Source organism: Microcaecilia unicolor, chromosome 3, assembly GCF_901765095.1.
Source record: "Microcaecilia unicolor chromosome 3, aMicUni1.1, whole genome shotgun sequence".
NCBI classification, from domain to species: domain Eukaryota; kingdom Metazoa; phylum Chordata; class Amphibia; order Gymnophiona; family Siphonopidae; genus Microcaecilia; species Microcaecilia unicolor.
This window is the reverse complement of record NC_044033.1, coordinates 283,564,443-283,583,248: the sequence shown is the minus strand read 5'-3', so window position 1 is coordinate 283,583,248 and position 18,806 is coordinate 283,564,443. Positions and strand designations below refer to the sequence as shown.

The 18,806-nt window shown below is 42.0% G+C and overlaps 2 protein-coding genes across 2 annotated transcripts in view; one reads left to right on the top strand and one right to left on the bottom strand.

The window, feature by feature from the left end:
• The window catches only part of PCNX2 (pecanex 2), a 1,017,260-nt gene that overhangs the window by 43,133 nt on the left and 955,321 nt on the right, over positions 1-18,806 (bottom strand). The window lies entirely within an intron of this gene.
• On the top strand, positions 8,409-9,649 carry LOC115466703. Its single transcript, XM_030198130.1, has 2 exons — positions 8,409-9,127; positions 9,248-9,649. Exons 1-2 carry the CDS (start codon positions 8,479-8,481, stop codon positions 9,583-9,585), a joined length of 987 nt encoding a protein of 328 aa, XP_030053990.1. The 5' UTR covers positions 8,409-8,478; the 3' UTR covers positions 9,586-9,649.

Below are 18,806 nucleotides of genomic sequence, written 5' to 3'. Positions count from 1 at the left end.
GCGGGTTGATTGGGGATAAAATAAAAAAACAATTGACGACGGAAGAAGGATTGGCAGTTGTTTGTTGTACCAGTATAGTTTTCTTGTTGCAATATTATGTATGTATTTTCTGAATTTTACGCCAACAACCAGATTTAATCATAAAAAGGCACCGCTAGCCTATTTTCTCCAAATTTCTTTCTTTTTTTTTTGTAAATATCTTTATTGAAGTGCAGAACAAATCACAATCATGAGCATATTGAGAATGTACTCAGCAACTGAGAAGAACAAGATAAAATCAGCAATTAACCCATCCAAACAGCAAAAGAGCATTCTGCCCAATTTTAAATTACCTAGCAGACAGACTCCCCACTCCTACCTCCCCACCTCTCCCTCCCATCCATTCCTGGAGTACTTGTGAATCCTTGAAATAACACCTCATAGAGGTGCTAAAGAGAGCTATATGCTTGGCATGTCATTCTACAAGAGGACTTAACATATAGTAACATAGTAGATGACGGCAGAAAAAGACCTGCACGGTCCATCCAGTCTGCGCAACTCATATTTGCTGCTTTTTGTGTATACCCTACTTTGATTTGTACCTGTGCTCTTCAGGGCACAGACCGTATAAGTCTGCCCAGCACTATCCTCGCCTCCCAACCACCTGCCCCTCCTCCCAACCACCGGCTCTGGCACAGACCGTATAAGTCTGCCCAGCACTATCCCCGCCTCCCAACCACCAGTCCCGCTGCCCACCACCGGCTCTGGCACAGACCGTATAAGGCTGCCCAGCACTATCCCCGCCTCCCAACCACCAGCCCCGCCTCCCAATCTTGACTAAGTTCATGAGGATCCATTCCTTCGGCACAGGATTCCTTTATGCTTATCCCACGCATGTTTGAATTCCGTTACCGTTTTCATTTCCACCACCTCCTGCGGGAGGGCATTCCAAGCATCCACTACTCTCTCCGTGAAAAAATACTTCCTGACATTTTTCTTGAGTCTGCCCCCCTTCAATCTCATTTCATGTCCTCTCGTTCTACCACCTTCCCATCTCCGGAAAAGGTTCGTTTGCGGATTAATACCTTTCAAATATTTGAATGTTTCTCCTTTCCTCCTGTATATATTAAAACTGACAAAATGGAGTCACAAATATAAAATGGACTCCAGAAGTGCAGCTGGAATAGCTGACACTGAAAATCTGACATTATAATAACCTTTATCAAGAATGTACTGAGAGTCCTGAGGAAGAAGGGGGTAGAGGAACAGGATGTCTACAGCATGACCATGAGTTGAAAGTAAGAACAAAGGTTGGCAAGACATGTGAAACATGTGTCTGATAGTACTGCAGAAGGGAAAAAAAGGGGAGAGAAAGTTAGACGCCAGATGGCTTGAGATAAATTAGTAAAGAGCTAAATAACATGTAAGGGATGTGTGATGATGCCAGAATTATGTAGATATAAGGAAGGAGACATTTGTATTAGCAAGCAACTTCATCTCTGTAACTGATGAGATTGTTTCTCCGTACTTGCTTCCTATGTAATATTCTTGCATAGCTCTGTCATGGAATTGACAGTTGAATAAAAAGAAAAAATTATACAACTTTTCTGCTTTCATTTTTTATTCCTTTTTTGGTGAAAATACTCAGTAAACAGTTTAAACGAGGAGGTTTAAACAATTGGCGACCTGCGCGGCAGGCCCGTGCACGCACAGCCATTATTTTTTTTTGGTTCGGTTTTTGCTTTAAGGTGTCCCGATCTTACGATACTGGCCAGCTCGTGAGAGGTCCACTGCAATTTTCCGATACCTACGGATGTTGATTGATCAACGGTGCATCGGTCTTGCGATACTGATCAGCTCGTGAGAGGTGCTCTGCAATCTTCTGATCCCAACGGACGGTGAGTATAAAATAGTGACGTCATTTTTAATTCATTTCTTCACGCTTTAACGCTGCTTTCTTTCTTCCCGCTTTTTTGTTTATATTTTCTTTTGTTGTTTATTATTGCATATTATTTACAATATTATTGTATTTGCTGTAAAATGGCTAATATTAACATTGATATAGAGGTGCCTCCACCGGATTCTGAATCCAAATACACCTTATTTGTAGATAGTTCTAGTACTTTTACTCCTTTGCAACATGTTATAGCCGCTTTTCCTTTTGATGAAAAGCGCATTAAAGATTTGCACAAAAAATGGTTAACATATAGCAAGAAAAATCCATTTCTAGGTTGGCCAGAGCATGGTTCTTTTGAAAAACCTATATTATTACAGTTACTTAATCATATCCGCGATAATAAGACTAAGGATTCCTTAAAAAAGCATTTGCATGTTTGGAATCTATTTACACTAACTGCTGACATGTGGCGCTATGATAAACAGCACTGCCAAGACAAAGCTTTTGTGGCAGAGCGAGAAAGGGAAAGGCAGGGGATCTCCCCTCTCCAATCTGTTACTCCATCCGCACCACCTCCATATGAGGGTGCTGATCATTTGGACACACCAGGTATATATCCAAATTTAAAAGGTTTATCTCAAATACAAGCTGAAGCCACGGTTGCCGATAGGACAGCTGCGGGTTATGAACCTTGGGGGTCTAAACCAAAACCCAAGCCTAAACAACCAAAGCAGATTGTCATAGAAACAGATTGTTCTGATAATGAGACTGATTCAGACCATGACACTGATAGCGAACATAAAGCCCGAACATCCAAGATAAGGAAACAGGATAAGAAAAGTAAAAATAGGAAGAGAGCGGATGTTGAAATGAAGGGCACATTTACAATGAAAGGGAATGCGAAAATATTAGGTGAGGATGGTGACGAAGGAGAAGGAACACAAGATGTTGTTACTAGACCTAAGCCTGGGAAGAAAGATGAGGGAAAAGGAAAGATTCCAGGAGGGAATATAACTGAACGATGGACAGCGGAAAAGGAGTGTTTCTTTAAGGGACTAATATTCCGTGTACCTGTGGAATATAAACCTAGGTTTGGACATACATTTTGGGATAATTTGGTCCAAACCTTTTCAGAACAAAATATACACCTACCCACGAATGTGCAGGGACCTGCTAGTCTGGCTGAAGTGGATAAGTTAATAAATAAGGTCCAGACAAAAGGAACTAATTGGTCAGATTATATAGAAATACTGGAGGGACTTAACCTGTGGAGAGGTTTATTGCAAGCAGAAGTAGCAGAGCAGGATAATACTGATACAATTAAAGCCCAGTCCACGGCTAAGAGTGCGTATCCCATATTTACACGCACCGATCCGTTAGGACAGAGACTCGAAGTCTATAAGCCATATAACCCAGTTGATAGCAGTACCATTGTTAATAAATTACCAAACATACAGAAGGGAGCACGAATTTGGTTAGAACAGATGGATACATTAACAGCGGGGACACAATTAGCAGTTGGTGATTTTAAAGCATTTTGTTCTGCTACAGGCGTTAGTTTGGCACAACTTGCCGTGCAGGCTCAGAACCCTGCAATATTGAACCACACCCAAGATGGTGCAGCCTTAGTAGGAAATGCTAGGCGAGAGTTGACAGCTGCATTACAAATTATGTACCCCACTGAGATAGACTTTTCCGCTATTACTACTACCAAATGGAACGGAAAGGAAGATTTTACTACTCACTTGATGAGATGCATGCAGATTTATAAAGCTCAGACCGGAGACGACCCTGACGTTGCTCCTGCCTCCGCTATTTTTTTGCATTTGTTTTTAGTGACATTGCCCACGAATATGAGAAAGAATCTAGATAATGTGGTAGCTTTAGCAACAAAGCCATGGCCTGAAATTCGAGCTACATTGTTACATTTCAGTACCATACATATAAAAATGTTAGAAACACCAGCAAAGGAACAACAAAAATTATCAGATAAGTTGGTGGCTATGCAGATAAAAGAGATAGAGGATAAGAAAACACAACAACCCACTAAGGTGCAGCAACCTATTTACTATATGATACCTCCAGGCCAAAATCAGAGTCAAGCTTATCCTCCGGCACCATACCAACAGGGATATCAACAACCTTATAATCAATTTAATCGGGGTAGAGGTATGGGCAGAGGTCGAGGAGGAAGAGGAAGGGGTTTTAGTCAGCCCTCTCCCAACAGACGAGCAAATGTTCAATGCTGGGTTTGTCAAAATTTGGGACATTATGCGAATGAATGTCCAGCCAGACAGCCAGCATTTCCATTAGTGTCCAATTCTAATAGTCAGGTTCAGCAATCACCACAGATGCCCCAGAATTTAGGACAAATGATGGGGTCTAACAATCCATTTGTGCAGACACAGAGTATGATGCCAGAGCCTCAGAATCAGCAAAACATACCACTCCAACAATTCCCTTTGTGGGAACAGGAGAAAAATGAGGAGGATGCCTATTGACTAACCGAAGAGGGGAATAGCGATTTTACCTTTTCTTTAACTAATCAAGAACCTTTTATCACCCTTTTCATAGGTCCTGAGAAAGTGCCTATGTCCTTTTTAATTGATACCGGAGCCACTAGATCAGTACTGAGTACTAGAGTTAGGGGTGTACCCTTAAGCAAAAAGATAGATACATTAGTAGGATTTGAAGGAAACAAACAGGATAAGCGTGTTACTGTACCCACTGAAGTAACTTTAAAAGCATTTGGGCCTAATAAGGTAGAAATGAGCAGGAAAGGAGTCATTGATTTTGTGATGGCTGAAAATTGTCCCGTAAATTTATGTGGCCGAGATCTGCTCTCACAATTAGGACTCACCCTAAAGTTTCCAACATGTAAACAGAGTTTGTTGATTTCGGTCTTACAAGACACTTTCTATATTGATGAGGATGATGAGGGTACACAGGTGATGCAAAGATTACCAGCAGATTTATGGAGCACACCTGATGATCCCTATGGACTAGCTAAAATGGAGCCCCATGTGATTCGCCTTAAACATGAGGTTGATGGCCCTGTGTGGCCGCCATACCCTAGCAAACCACAATTATTACCTCAGACCTTGTTACATATTGAGAAGTTGTTGAAACATAATATCATAGAACCATCAAATTCACCGTATAATACACCTCTTTTTCCAGTCCCTAAACCAAATGGTGATGTAAGAATTGTTCATGATTTACGAGGTTTAAATGACCTAGTAAAAGCTCAGTTCCCAGTCTGTCCAAATCCAATGACGCTATTACAATCACAGTCTATATATGCATTTAACTCAGTCATAGATTTGTCAAATGCTTTCTTCGCTATCCCCCTCGCAGAGGAATCACGAGATTTAACTTCATTTACTTTAGAAAATAAAGCATATCGCTGGACAAGAATGCCACAGGGGTATACTGAAAGTCCGTCAGTTTTCTTTAAGCAAATAATGGAAGACTTGAAATCATTTAAACAGTTATTGCCTGACACTGTGTCTCTCTTTGTATATGTCGATGGCATATTATTATCTGCATCCACAAGGGAGGATTGTTTGTCATGGACAGTGGCATTGTTTGAACAGTTGCTTTTAAAGGGATATAAGTGTAATCGAAATAAGTGCTTTGTGTGTAAGAAGGAGGTTACCTTCTTAGGACAAACAGTTTCAAGTGCAGCTAAGGTTATAACACGCGAAGCCTTGAGAGAGATCTTAAAGTCTCCTTTACCAAACACACTTACACAATTAAGAGGATTGTTGGGTTCTCTTAATTACTGTAGGCAATGGATTCCTAATTATTCTCAATTAATTAGCCCATTGTATCGCCATTTGCATGTACCGGCTGGTACGCCGCACAAGACTCACATACAGCTTACTCAGAGTGATATTGTCATTATACAATTGTTGGTGAAGCATCTAGTATCATATAATCCGTTAACCACGGTAGACCCCAAAGAAGAGATACATTTATGGATTAAAGATATGGGCACTACTTGGGCAGCAATGGTAAATCAACAAGACACTTTTGTGTCACCTGTATCATTTTTATCAGGAACCTTTAGTCCAGTGGAAAGAGGGATGGAGACCATTCCCCGTTTCTTGGTAGCCGCAGTTGCGGCTGTTGAGAAATGGAGAGCGGTTATGCCTTTTGGCCCTATTATTATTCATTCTGACCATACCATCCACAACTTGCTGTCTACTAGCCAAGTGGCATTAACTAGTACGAGATTCGGTAAGTATCAGGCTATATTAATAGGACAAGATGTTCGTACTCAGCCATTGAATAAGGAAAATATCAAACGAATGGATGCATTGTTCCAATTAGAACAAGAGACTCAGGAACACCTAGATGGGTTAAAAGACATCCCAGTCTTTCGATTACTCATCTTTGAGCCTCTTAGTGGAAAGGGAGACATTTGGTTTACTGATGGAGCACAAACAGGCGAACATGCTTCATTTTCAGCACTTAAGGTTCAGTTAAATCAAGGAAACACTGAAATCTGTAAAAAGATTCAAAAACGATTACCAGCAGGCACAACAGCTCAAGAAGCAGAACTAACAGCAGTATTAGAAGCTGTGAGACAATTAGGGACAGAAAAGAAAAGGACTATATATACTGATAGTTCATATGTAGTTAGTTCATTGCAATATCACTTGTTAAAGTGGAAAAGAAGGGGATTTTTGACTGCAGATGGAAAGCCCCTGAAACATGAAAGTTTGTGGGAACAATTGTTAAATTGTTTGAGTGATAGAGAAGGAAAGGGACTACATACTGCCATTGTTTGGGTACCAGCTCATACAGGAGAACAGACATTTGAAGCAAAAGGGAATGATCTAGCTGATAAGGCAGCTAAAGAGGTACTTTCTACCATGATAGTTACCCTTGCTCATATACAGTGCACTGATACACCATATCCACCAGATGTCTCACAACCCCGAGAAAAACCAACCGAGACTGAAAAATTGAAATGGCAAAATTTAGATTGTAAAATGAACCTTGATAGAAGTAAATGGATACATCCTAGTGGGAAAATATGTATGTCTACTTCAGAATTAATTAATAACTTCTATAATTGGCATGTTACATTACATTTACCAGCTTCTGACATGAGTAAAGCCATGGAAGTCTCATTTTGGCATCCTAATATGCTTTCTTATGCCACAAGAGTTGTACTAAATTGTTTAGTTTGTTCCAAAAATATAGTGCACAGGGGACCAGTTATTTCTCCTGGATCAATCCCAATACCGACGGGACCTGGAGTAGAATGGCATGTGGATTTCACAGATATGGTAATACCGGTAAAAGGTAAAAGGTATCTCTTGGTCTGGGTGGACGCTTTTACAAAATGGGTAGAAGCATTCCCTTGTAAAAAGGAAAATGCACAAGTAGTAATTGAAACTTTTTTGCAGAGAATATTGCCAGCGCATGGCTGTCCTCAGAAACTTGTTACAGATAATGGTAGTCATTTTGTCAACGCTTTGGTCAAAGATATGACTGAATTGTGTGGGATACTGCACCGAAGGGTGGCAGTGTATAGACCTACTTCTAATGGCCTTGTGGAACGATACAATGGTCTTTTAAAAACCAGACTTAGAGTGCTATTACAAGCATTAAGTAATAAAGAGAAAAGATATACTTGGATGGATGTGTTACCATTGGCAAATATTTAATTGAGATCCCATCCCAGTACGAAATTACAGATTTCACCTTTTCAATTGCATACAGGAAGAGATCCAAGAGGGATCCCTGTAAATCCAATAGAGATGACTAATGAAGGAGTGACAGCTTATTGGAAACAAGTTAATCCAATAATTAATTTGACAAGAGATATGGCAATAGCCAAATCAAAAGAAGTGCCTAATATGACTTTTTGTTCTCATTTTGAAATAGGTCAGAAAGTACTTCGGAAGAATTTCACACACAAAACCTGGAAAGATCCTATCTACGTAGGACCATTTGAGATCAAGGAATTAACTCATACATCAGCAAGATTATCAGACCATACTACTTGGGTACATTTATCTGATATACGTAAGGCTCATGATCTAGGACTACCTGAGGAAATAGAAACCACCATTGTACCTCCAAAGGACACTGATTAACAACATTATCAGTGTAAAAGGATTATGAAGGCTTTTGTAATCTGTTTGCTGGTAGGACTTACTTATGGACTCAATACATATGTTGAAAGAATTCAACATGCCTCAAAGACTCTTAATCTGACTAACTGTATTGTTTGTACTCCACTTGTCACTTCCGTACTTACCATTCCAGCACACATTCACCCTTACTCTATGATTAAGTTACAAGGTATTCATAACTGTTTCAGTAATGGTACCTGCTATTTGGGTCGGGGTCATGAGCACAGGCAATATTGGACCAATGTTACTGCTCAACGCCTGCCTTCTTTGTTTGCTCATACTATTCCTGCACTGAACTATTGGTGTCTGATAAATTCTAGTTTACTTCAGGGTAAGATGCCTAATGTTTTATGTAATTATACTTATGACATACAATCCCGAAATTGGACTGTGTTACAAGGATCCTATGTCATAAATCAGACTGCAACATCTATAGCTTGTGCTAACAAAATGTTCTGTAACCGGACGCTGACAACCTCTTATGTGACCTCTACTAACCTTACTCTTACAAATTTGACTTTCTTCTTTTCATTATGTCAATTTAATGCCTCTTCTATACAAGCCATTACTGCTATGCCTACTGCGTGTTCTTCACTTAAGGCACTAAATAATCCTATTTTTCCTTTTTCTCAAACTTATGCTTTATATCATAACCTAACTTCTCTACAGTCTTTACGGTTAGGGGATTATTTGTTATGTGATAATATCCTGTACACTTATCTTCCATCATGTTATAAGTTCTGCACTCTTGTTCAACTAAATCTATTTGATTTGATCATTCCATTAAATGACACATCACATAGTTCTAATAGTCAGAGACGACGTAAAAGAGATGTTTCCAGTACCTCCTTTAGTGCTTTAACAGGAGATGATCAAGCTTTACAATTAGCATTAGATTATATTAATAGTACATATCCAATGACCAAGACACGTTTAGATGCCTTGTCAGCCACTGGATGGCTTCCATTTGCAGGATCTGCCATTGCAGCTGAAATGGGTATGTCAATCAGACGCTTACAATCACTATTACATGTTGTAACACATGAATTAGATATAGCTATAACAGCACTTCAAGAGGAAATTGATGATACAGCGAGATATGCAATGCATACACGCATGGCGGTTGATTTTATGTTGGCCCAATCCGGAGGAGTATGCGGCATAGTGAATGATACATCATGTTGTTCAGTTATTAGAAATCAATCAATAATTGTGAAAAATGCAATGCAGCGCATCCTTTCACTGGCAAGAATTGAAGTGAGTGATTATAAGGGAATTTTAGACACATCTTGGTGGGATTCAATAACTGGATGGTTTGGATCCTTGAGCCCCTGGTTGAAGGGTCTGGTGTCATTTGTAACAGTCTTCATAATTGTAATATTGTTGTTACTTTGCCTTATCCCATGCTGTATGAAATTATGTGGGAAAATGATGACAAGGATAACAACTACCACTATGATAACACAGGGGGAACATATTAACATATATCCAGTACATGGACAAACAAAAGAAAGAATGGCATGTAATAAAATCTATTCAAAGATTAACAGTGAATAACACTTGACAGAAACTGTATGCTAGCTATGACGGCCTCTAGAAAGGGAGTAATGAGAAATACTACATCCCTATGGAGCTCAAACATGCTAGACATACTATAGTGTTTGCATAAATATGTGAACACTGTACACAGTGTTCAAGGGAGGATTGTATATATTAAAACTGACAAAATGGAGTCACAAATATAAAATGGACTCCAGAAGTGCAGCTGGAATAGCTGACACTGAAAATCTGACATTATAATAACCTTTATCAAGAATGTACTGAGAGTCCTGAGGAAGAAGGGGGTAGAGGAACAGGATGTCTACAGCATGACCATGAGTTGAAAGTAAGAACAAAGGTTGGCAAGACATGTGAAACATGTGTCTGATAGTACTGCAGAAGGGAAAAAAAGGGGAGAGAAAGTTAGACACCAGATGGCTTGAGATAAATTAGTAAAGAGCTAAATAACATGTAAGGGATGTGTGATGATGCCAGAATTATGTAGATATAAGGAAGGAGACATTTGTATTAGCAAGCAACTTCATCTCTGTAACTGATGAGATTGTTTCTCCGTACTTGCTTCCTATGTAATATTCTTGCATAGCTCTGTCATGGAATTGACAGTTGAATAAAAAGAAAAAATTATACAACTTTTCTGCTTTCATTTTTTATTCCTTTTTTGGTGAAAATACTCAGTAAACAGTTTAAACGAGGAGGTTTAAACACTCCAGAGTATACATGTTTAGTTCAGCAAGTCTCTCCTCATACATCTTGTAACGCAAATCCCATACCATTCTCGTAGCTTTTCTTTGCACCGCTTCAATTCTTTTCAAGTTTTTGGGGGGCAAATTGTAATTCATAATTTTTATTAATTTTTATATACTTATTACAGAAGTTATCATACTGCAAAAGTGTAATACAGCCATTAAATACAACAAATCATCTAAATAAAGACAAATATTGGCTTCCTTAGACCTCAATAGTGGGGAGGCAGGAAATAGTGAAGATATACAAAATCAAAACATATTTAGTGAAACTTTTATGGTACCGTCAGTCCCATTTATAATTCTAATTCTATCGTTGTTTAGTGTCTAGAAAAGTCTGAAGCTGTTCAGGCATATAATATATGTATTTAGCTTGATTCAACCTGATGACACATTTACATGGGTAAGCCAGGAGGAAAGAGCCTCCCATTTCCAATACTTTAGACCTCATAGATAGAAACTTTTTACGTTTTTCTTGTGTGGATTTAGTCACATCCGGATAAAGCCAAATCTTTTGACCTGCAAATTCTCGATTAGTAGATTTAAAGTAAAGACGCATAACTGCATTTAAATCCTGTTGAAATACAAAGGAAATTATCAATGTCCCCCTTTCTGGTGATTCCTCAATTGTTTGCTCCAAAATGGCTGTGACATTTTGTAGGTCAATAGAATTTTCTGTCCCAACTTTTTTCATCGTGCTTGAAATATAATATATTTTATCCAGAGGAGGAAATACTTCTTGGGGAAAGTTTAAATTTTCTTTTAGATATCTCTGGAACAGATCTTTTGGAGATTCTCCCAGTATTCTAGGAAAATTCAACATTCGAAGATTTAATCTCCTATTGAAATTCTCTACCTGTTCCAGTTTTCTTCTAATTTCCATATTGTCTTTTACCACTGCCATTTTGAAATCTTCTGTTTGTTTTGTCTCTCTCTCTAAGGCCTCAATCTTTAAAGTAAAATCTTGTTTTGCCAAATCTAGGGAGCCTTTCACTTCCTGTACATTGAAATTCAAAGTCTTTACCTCATCCGAAGATTGTCTCAAGGTTTTTTCTATTTCCAATAACTTCAGCCAGATCTTGCCCAGGCTCACCTCCGTCTCCTCTGCAGCTGCAGTTGTCTTTACAGAGCCAGGCTCCCCTCTGGGCTCCCCAGGATAGCCCTTTCCGGGCTCCAAGAGAAACCCCGACTCGCTCAAGGCAGTTGCAGGGCAAGGAGGCGTCGTAGAAGGCGGGGAGAGAGAAACTTCTATTTCCTGCGGGGAGGTCGCTTCACCGGCCCCACTCGCTAAGGACTCCGCTCCGCTTCTTCGGGACAATGCAGGGAAGAAGCGTTCCAAACCTCCGCTTGCCGGTGTGGACGTCGCGGGGTGAAGGGGAATCCCCCGAGTCGTCCCTTTACGCTTGGTATGCGGCATTACAGGAAAAAACAGGTATATAATTTAAATTCCGCAAGCAAAAGGCAGGAGCTCGCTTCTAGCACACCTGCTCACGGCGCCATCTTGACACGCCCCCCCACCTCTTTGGGGGGCAAATTGTAAAGTATTTAGAGACAGTGGTACATGGCAAGATTGAACTTTCTCCCCTGGGTTTTTTGCTTGACAAATATGAAGTATTTGCACTGCAAACCAAGGGGGCCCAACAGTTTATTCGCAGAGCCAGTATTGTAGGGAAGAAACTTATTATAAATACACGGATAAAAGAAGAGCCGCCGGATTATTGGCATTGGAGAAATCGACTGCATGAGTTGTTAATGCAGGAGTGGAGGGTGGTGGGGTCTTCCCCAAGGATACGGCCTCCAAAACTGAACACAATACTCCAGGTGGGGCCTCACCAATGACTTATACAGGGGCATCAACACCCCCTTTCTTCTGCTGGTCACACCTCTCTCTATACAGCCTAACAACCTTCTAGCTACGGCCACCGCCTTGTCACACTGTTTCGTCACCTTCAGGGTGAGACTATCACCCCAAGATCCCTCTCTCCGCCCGTACCTATCAGACTCTCCCCGCCTAACACATACGTCTCCCGTGGATTTTTATTCCCTAAGTGCATCACTTTGCATTTCTTCGCATTGAATTTTAATTGCCAAACCTTAGACCAGTGATGGGCAACCTTTTGAGCTTGGTGTGTCAAAATTCGCCAAAAAACCGAGCATAACTTGGGTGGTGTGTCACTTCAAGAAAAAAACCATAATTTCATGATATTTATAGTTTAAATAACAAAAATGTATAATTGTAATATATAACTGTATTTAATAAACCAAAAACTAATTATTTAACTTACCTGCTTAGTGACTTCTTTGTTCATCTGTCAATCGGTTTCTTTTGTTGGTCTTGATATTATTTAACTTGTGTGGGGTGCCGTGAACTAAGAAAAGTGAGGGGGAGGGGGAATTCTTTAACTAACCTGTTATCAATAGAAATCAAACAAAATAAAACATGGAAAAGAAAATAAGATGATACCTTTTTTATTGGACATAACTTAATACATTTCTTGATTAGCTTTCAAAGGTTGCCCTTCTTCGTCAGCTAATCAAGAAATGTATTGTTATGTCCAATAAAAAAGGTATCATCTTATTTTCTTTTCCATGTTTTATTTTGTTTGATTTCTATTGATAACCTTAAGAGTGGACTAACACAGCTACCACACTCCTTAACTAACCTGGAAAGGAAAGAAAGAAGAACAGCAGCAGCAGCAGCAGCAGCAGCAGCAGCAGCAGCAGCAGGGTGAGACTTAGAAAATGAAAATCAGCTCACACTGCACATAATTCTCTAGAAGGTTTTCAGTAGATTGTCTTTCTTTCATAGAACTATGCACCCCTCCCCCCCAGACTGAGAAATGCCTGCCCTGTTAAATCACGGCATAACCTGCTGTTATATTACTTATATTTATCCCAAACAATTTAAGATTCTTAAGAATCTTACCTCACTGTTATGGCGGCGGCTAAGCAAGGGGCAGGCAGGGCACAAGAGAAGAGTCAGAAGACAGAGACCAGACCGTCCCGCTGCAGCCTTGTGCTCTCGTCGACTCGCGATTATTATGGCAGCGGCTGAAGAGAAGGCGGCAGGCTGCAGACAGTAAGCCGCTGCGCCTGCGTGAAGCGTGCAGTGCGTGCAGGATTATCACCAGCTGATGCTGAGCATGCAGGTGCTGGCTGGCACGCGCACGAGCACAGACGCTGCCTCTAGCCTGCCTGCGTCGCCGTCGCACGTGCATCAGAGCAGAGGAGTTAAGAAGGTGAGGTGGTCGCGTGCTCATCGGAGGATTCTGTCGGGGAGTGCGGGGCGGATTTCAGCATTCCCTTGATTTGTCGAGAAACCTGGACAAATCAAGGAAATGCTGAAATCCACCACGTGTCAGCGAAAATGGTACGCGTGTCAGTGCTGACACGCGTGTCATAGGTTCGCCATCAGGGCCTTAGACCATTCTTCTAGCTTCCTCAGATCCTTTTTCATGTTTTCCACTCCCTCCGGGGTGTCCACTCTGTTACAGATCTTAGTATCATCCGCAAATAGGCAAACTTTACCTTCTAACCCTTCAGCAATGTCACTCACAAATATATTGAACAGAATCGGCCCCAGCACCGATCCCTGAGGCACTCCACTACTCACCTTTCCTTCCTCCGAGCGAATTCCATTCACCACCACCCTCTGGCGTCTGTCCGTCAACCAGTTCCTAATCCAGTTCACCACTTCAGGTCCTATCTTCAGCCCCTCCAGTTTATTTAAGAGCCTCCTGTGGGGAACCGTGTCAAAAGCTTTGCTGAAATCTAAGTAGATTACGTCCATAGCTCGTCCCTGATTCAATTCTCCTGTCACCCAATCAAAGAACTCAATGAGATTCGTTTGGCATGATTTCCCTTTGGTAAAACCATGTTGTCTCGGATCTTGCAACTTATTGGCTTCCAAAAAATTCACTATCCTTTCCTTCAGCATCGCTTCCATTACTTTTCCAATAACTGAAGTGAGGCTTACCGGCCTGTAGTTTCCAGCTTCTTCCCTATCACCACTTTTGTGAAGAGGGACCACCTCCGCCGTTCTCCAATCCCTCGGAACCTTTCCCGTCTGCAAGGATATATTAAACAAATCTATAAGAGGACCCGCCAAAACCTCTCTGAGCTCCCTCAATATCCTGGGGTGGATCCCGTCCGGTCCCATGGCTTTGTCCACCTTTAGCTTTTCAAGTTGTTGATACACACTTTCTTCCGTGAACGGTGCTCTATCCACTTCATTCTCAATTATTTCCAGTCCATCGCGGTCCTTCTCCAGGATTTTCCTCTGTGAAAACAGAACAAAAGTATCTATTTAGCAAATTTGCTTTTTCTTCATCATTTTCCACATAGCGGTTCGCAGTATCTTTTAGTCTCACAATTCCCTTTTTAGTCATTCTCCTTTCACTAATATACCTGAAGAAATTTTTGTCACCCCTCCTTACATTTCTAGCCATTTGTTCTTCCGCTTTTGCCAGTCGTATCTCTCTCTTGGCTTCTTTCATTTTCATCCGGTAATCCTCCATGTGTTCCTTTTCTTGAGTTTTTCTGTATTTCTGGAACGCCACCTCTTTAGCCTTTATTTTCTCAACCACTTGCTTGGAGAACCATACCGGTTTCCTTTTTCTCTTGCTTAAGCCGCTCCTTTTCTCAGCGGGCCATCTGGAGGATCTTTGCATTCCAGTGTTGTAGGGACGGCGGATTTTCGGCAACCCAGTGTACTAATATGGTCTTTCTGGCCAGCATTAGCGCCACACAGAAGAAACGACCCTGAGAGGCAGAAATCCCCTGAGTGCGCATAATAGATTCATCCCCCAAAAGTAACACTCGATAGGACCATTCAATAGGTATGTCAGTCACACGCTCCAAAGAGCCAAGCACTCCATTCTAAAATTCCCGCAACCTTGTACATTCTAGAAAGTGGTGAACAAGAGTGCCCACTGTGCAATGGCAACGTATCATCATCCCAAAGGCCCATCTGCTTCCCCCTAGATCTTCCCCCTAGATCTAGTGATATAAGCTCCATGCAGTAGTTGAATTGCATCTCTTGCAAGTTAGCACTGGGAGTGGCTTTAAAGGTCAACACAAAACAGATGGTCAATTCCGCCTCAGACATCTTCCTCCAGTTGCTCCCCCAACCACTGGGCCAGGTGAGCAAATGAAGGAAAGGGACGGTGTTCCCTGCCCAAGGTGTACCATGCTGTCAATTTGTTTGCATGAGCAGGTAAATGACAAAAGAGCTTATCCAGGAGGGTAAAAACCAGGCCTCGACCACCAGAGGAAATCAAGGATGCGCAATAGTGTCGCAGCTGCAGGAATGTAAAGAAATCTGAGCGAGAAAGCTGCCACCGCTCCTGTGCCTGCTCAAATGATGGGAAGGTATCCCCCTCTGGAACTGTAAAGTGACCAACATAACGACAACCCCCCCTTGCCCACGCCCTAAATCGAGTCATGCCCTGTCCTGCAGGGAAGCAAGGATTGTCGACCACCGCTAAGAAGGGGGATTGTCACGTTCCTCACCTGTTCGGCGCTCCCCCCGACTGGGACCGGCCATGGGCTCCTCAGAAAGAGAGGAGGATCAGGCTTAGGAAAGGTTGGTTCGGTTTCCTAAGTCCGGCAGCCATCATCTAGCTTGAAGAAAGACCACAGCCATCTTGGTTAACTCAGAGGATCAGCCATGTTTCGGTTTTCCTAGTCCAGCAGCCATCATCCGACTTGGAGCAAGGACAGCAGCCATCTTGGCTAGCTCAGGAGGGGGCAGCCATCTTGTAGTAACGAGAACAGGAAGGAACTCCATATTTGGTCTTGGGAGGATCTCCTATGGGGGCAGCCATGTTGGATACAGCTGAGTATGGTTGGCTCTGATTGCCTTCATCAGTCCTTCTGTGCTTCGGCTACTACTCTGTTCCAGGGAAGTTGCAGTGCGTGTGGATCTGTTGTCTGTATTCCTGGTTCTGGACTTTACTGCTTGTTCCTGACTATCCATGTTTGCTGCCAGCCCTGACTACTTCTTGTTCCTGACTACTCGTGTTTGCTGCCAGCCCTGACTACTGCTTGTTCCTGACTATCCGTGTTTGCTGCCAGCCCTGACTACTGCCTGATCATCTCTGCTTGCTCCTGCCTCTTTCTTCAGGCCAGTCCACCAACCCCTGTGGCTGCTGAAGTCCTGTTGGCCGCCTGCAGCTGGGGGCTCAACTCCCGGTGAACGGTGGTCGCCGCGGGTGAAGTTAGGGGTTGTCCGGCTGTCCTTTGGAGGCCAGTGGTTCATCTGCCTCCAGCAGGACCCAAGGGCTCACAGTATTCGAAACGAGACAGGGATGGACCCGAGGTGAAGCCTCCACCACATCCATGCCTGATGGAGTGGACGAAGCAGAGGATGCAGCCTCCTCCTCCTCCCCGCAGGCAGCTGCAAAAGATTAAAAGCCGAATAGCGGTAAGAACAATCTTCCCATATATATTGTGGTGTGTATTTGCAGACTCCCTAATGGAGCTCATGAATTCACTATAGAGATGTAGATCCGGCAGATTGAGCCCCCCCCCCCCCCCCTTAAACAGAGAACAAATCAATTTGATATAGCCAATCCGTGCCCTATGACATGCCCATATAAAAGATCCTATAGTCCCTTTATATAGCTCCTCCTCCCATCTAGTGATCCATATAGGCAACATCTGCAATGGATACAATATTTTGGGAAGCATGACCATTTTCACCAGTGCCACTCTACCTAACAGAGAGATTAGTAAATCCTGCCAGCGACAGCATAGAGATTTAATGGTGTCCAATTTGTCCTGAATATTCCTATGATACACCACCTCCAAATCTCTGTGGAGATAAACCCCCCAGATATTTTAAAGTACCCGAAGACCATGCAAGAGGGAAGGTAGGCAGCCGTGGCGAGAAGAAAGGCAAGGCCTCAGATTTTTCAAAGTTAATTTTTAGCCCAAAAAAGCTCCAAATTGCAGAATAAGAGACACCGATTTAGGGACAGAGTTGGAAGCCTGATCTAGATATATAAACATATCATTAGCAAACAGATTACTTCTATACTCCTGAGATCTGACCCGAAGACCCCTAATCTCAGCAGAGTATCTGATTTTTGTAGCAAGGGGCTTCAGCAATAGTACAAATAGCATAGGTGATAAAGGGCAGCCCTGCCATGTGCCCCATTCCAGAATAAATTCCAGGGTTAAAGCACTGTTTATCAGGATTTATGCTGTTGGGTGACTGTATAGAGACTGAACTCCCCCTAGAAATTCCCCCATAATACCAAATTGAGGCAGTACCCAAAACAAATAGTCCCACAAAATTTTATCAAATGCTTTCTCTGCATCAAGGCTTGTTATAATAGCATCTCTTGGTTTACCTCCTCCCAGTCGTCGTGCTAGAATGTTGGCAAAGAGTTTAATATCCTGATTGAGGAGCGAGATTGGGTGATACGAGCCAAACAGCTCCGCATCTCTTTCCCGGTTTGGGAAGCACTACAATATAAGCATGAGCCAATCTCCCTCCTGCCTCTCCAGTTGCACACAAATGATGGCAGAGCTCCTGGAAAGGAGGCCCAATTTTCCCGCCAAGGATTTTATAGAACTCAGGATCTAAATCATCAGGACCCGGCGCTTTCACCAGCATGAGGCGTCAGATAGCTTGGCAAATCTCCGACACCTCAACAGGGGCATTTAAGGCGTCCCCTTGAGCCTGTGATAATTGGGGCAAATTAAGGTCCTGAAAAAATAACTCTCTCTGTCCCCGGTCATTCTCCCCTTTGTAATAAAAAGCCTTATAGAACTTCACAAAGGCGTTCTGGACATCCTCTACCGCATGTACCACTCTCCCCTCCTGTGTGCGTAGTTTAGTTATTATCTGCTTTGAATGTTTTAGATAAAGTTCTGCTCAGCTAGTGAAAACATCCTCAGCTAGTGAAAACCTCCTAACAGGCTAAAATTGTAACATGTTCACTGCTTCATGCATAGCTGCACATAGAAAGTGTAAAAAGGTATATAAAGACAGAAGGAATTGTATAAGTCAGACAACTTCCTGAGTTTATGTCGAACTTGTCTCCTTGCGAGAAATAAAACTGCTTTAGGCCTAATTGGTCTCATTGTATTCGTGAGTATTGTTAATAAAATTCTTTTAACAGCTTGGTCCTTCAATCCAGAACCAATACCCTTTTCTTGTGTCAGGATCGGAACTGTTGTGCACATGGATTTTGAATAAATCCTTTAATTAAAAGTCCCCCAGGGAGATCCTGAAAAAAGGGGCCAATTCTTCTGACACTTGGAAGGGTGACGGTTTTCTTTTTTGTGTATCACGAATCTCATAGGACCAACATAGGTAATGTTGTCTTGTTTGTCTTTTAAATTAGTGTGTCTTTTAAATTAGTAACTGAAATTTGGAGCAAGGACTCTTTTTTTCAATCTGGGATTGCTATAGTATAAAAAAAGAAGTCCAAGGTTTGGAACCGACTCACAGAGGAGTGCGGACTC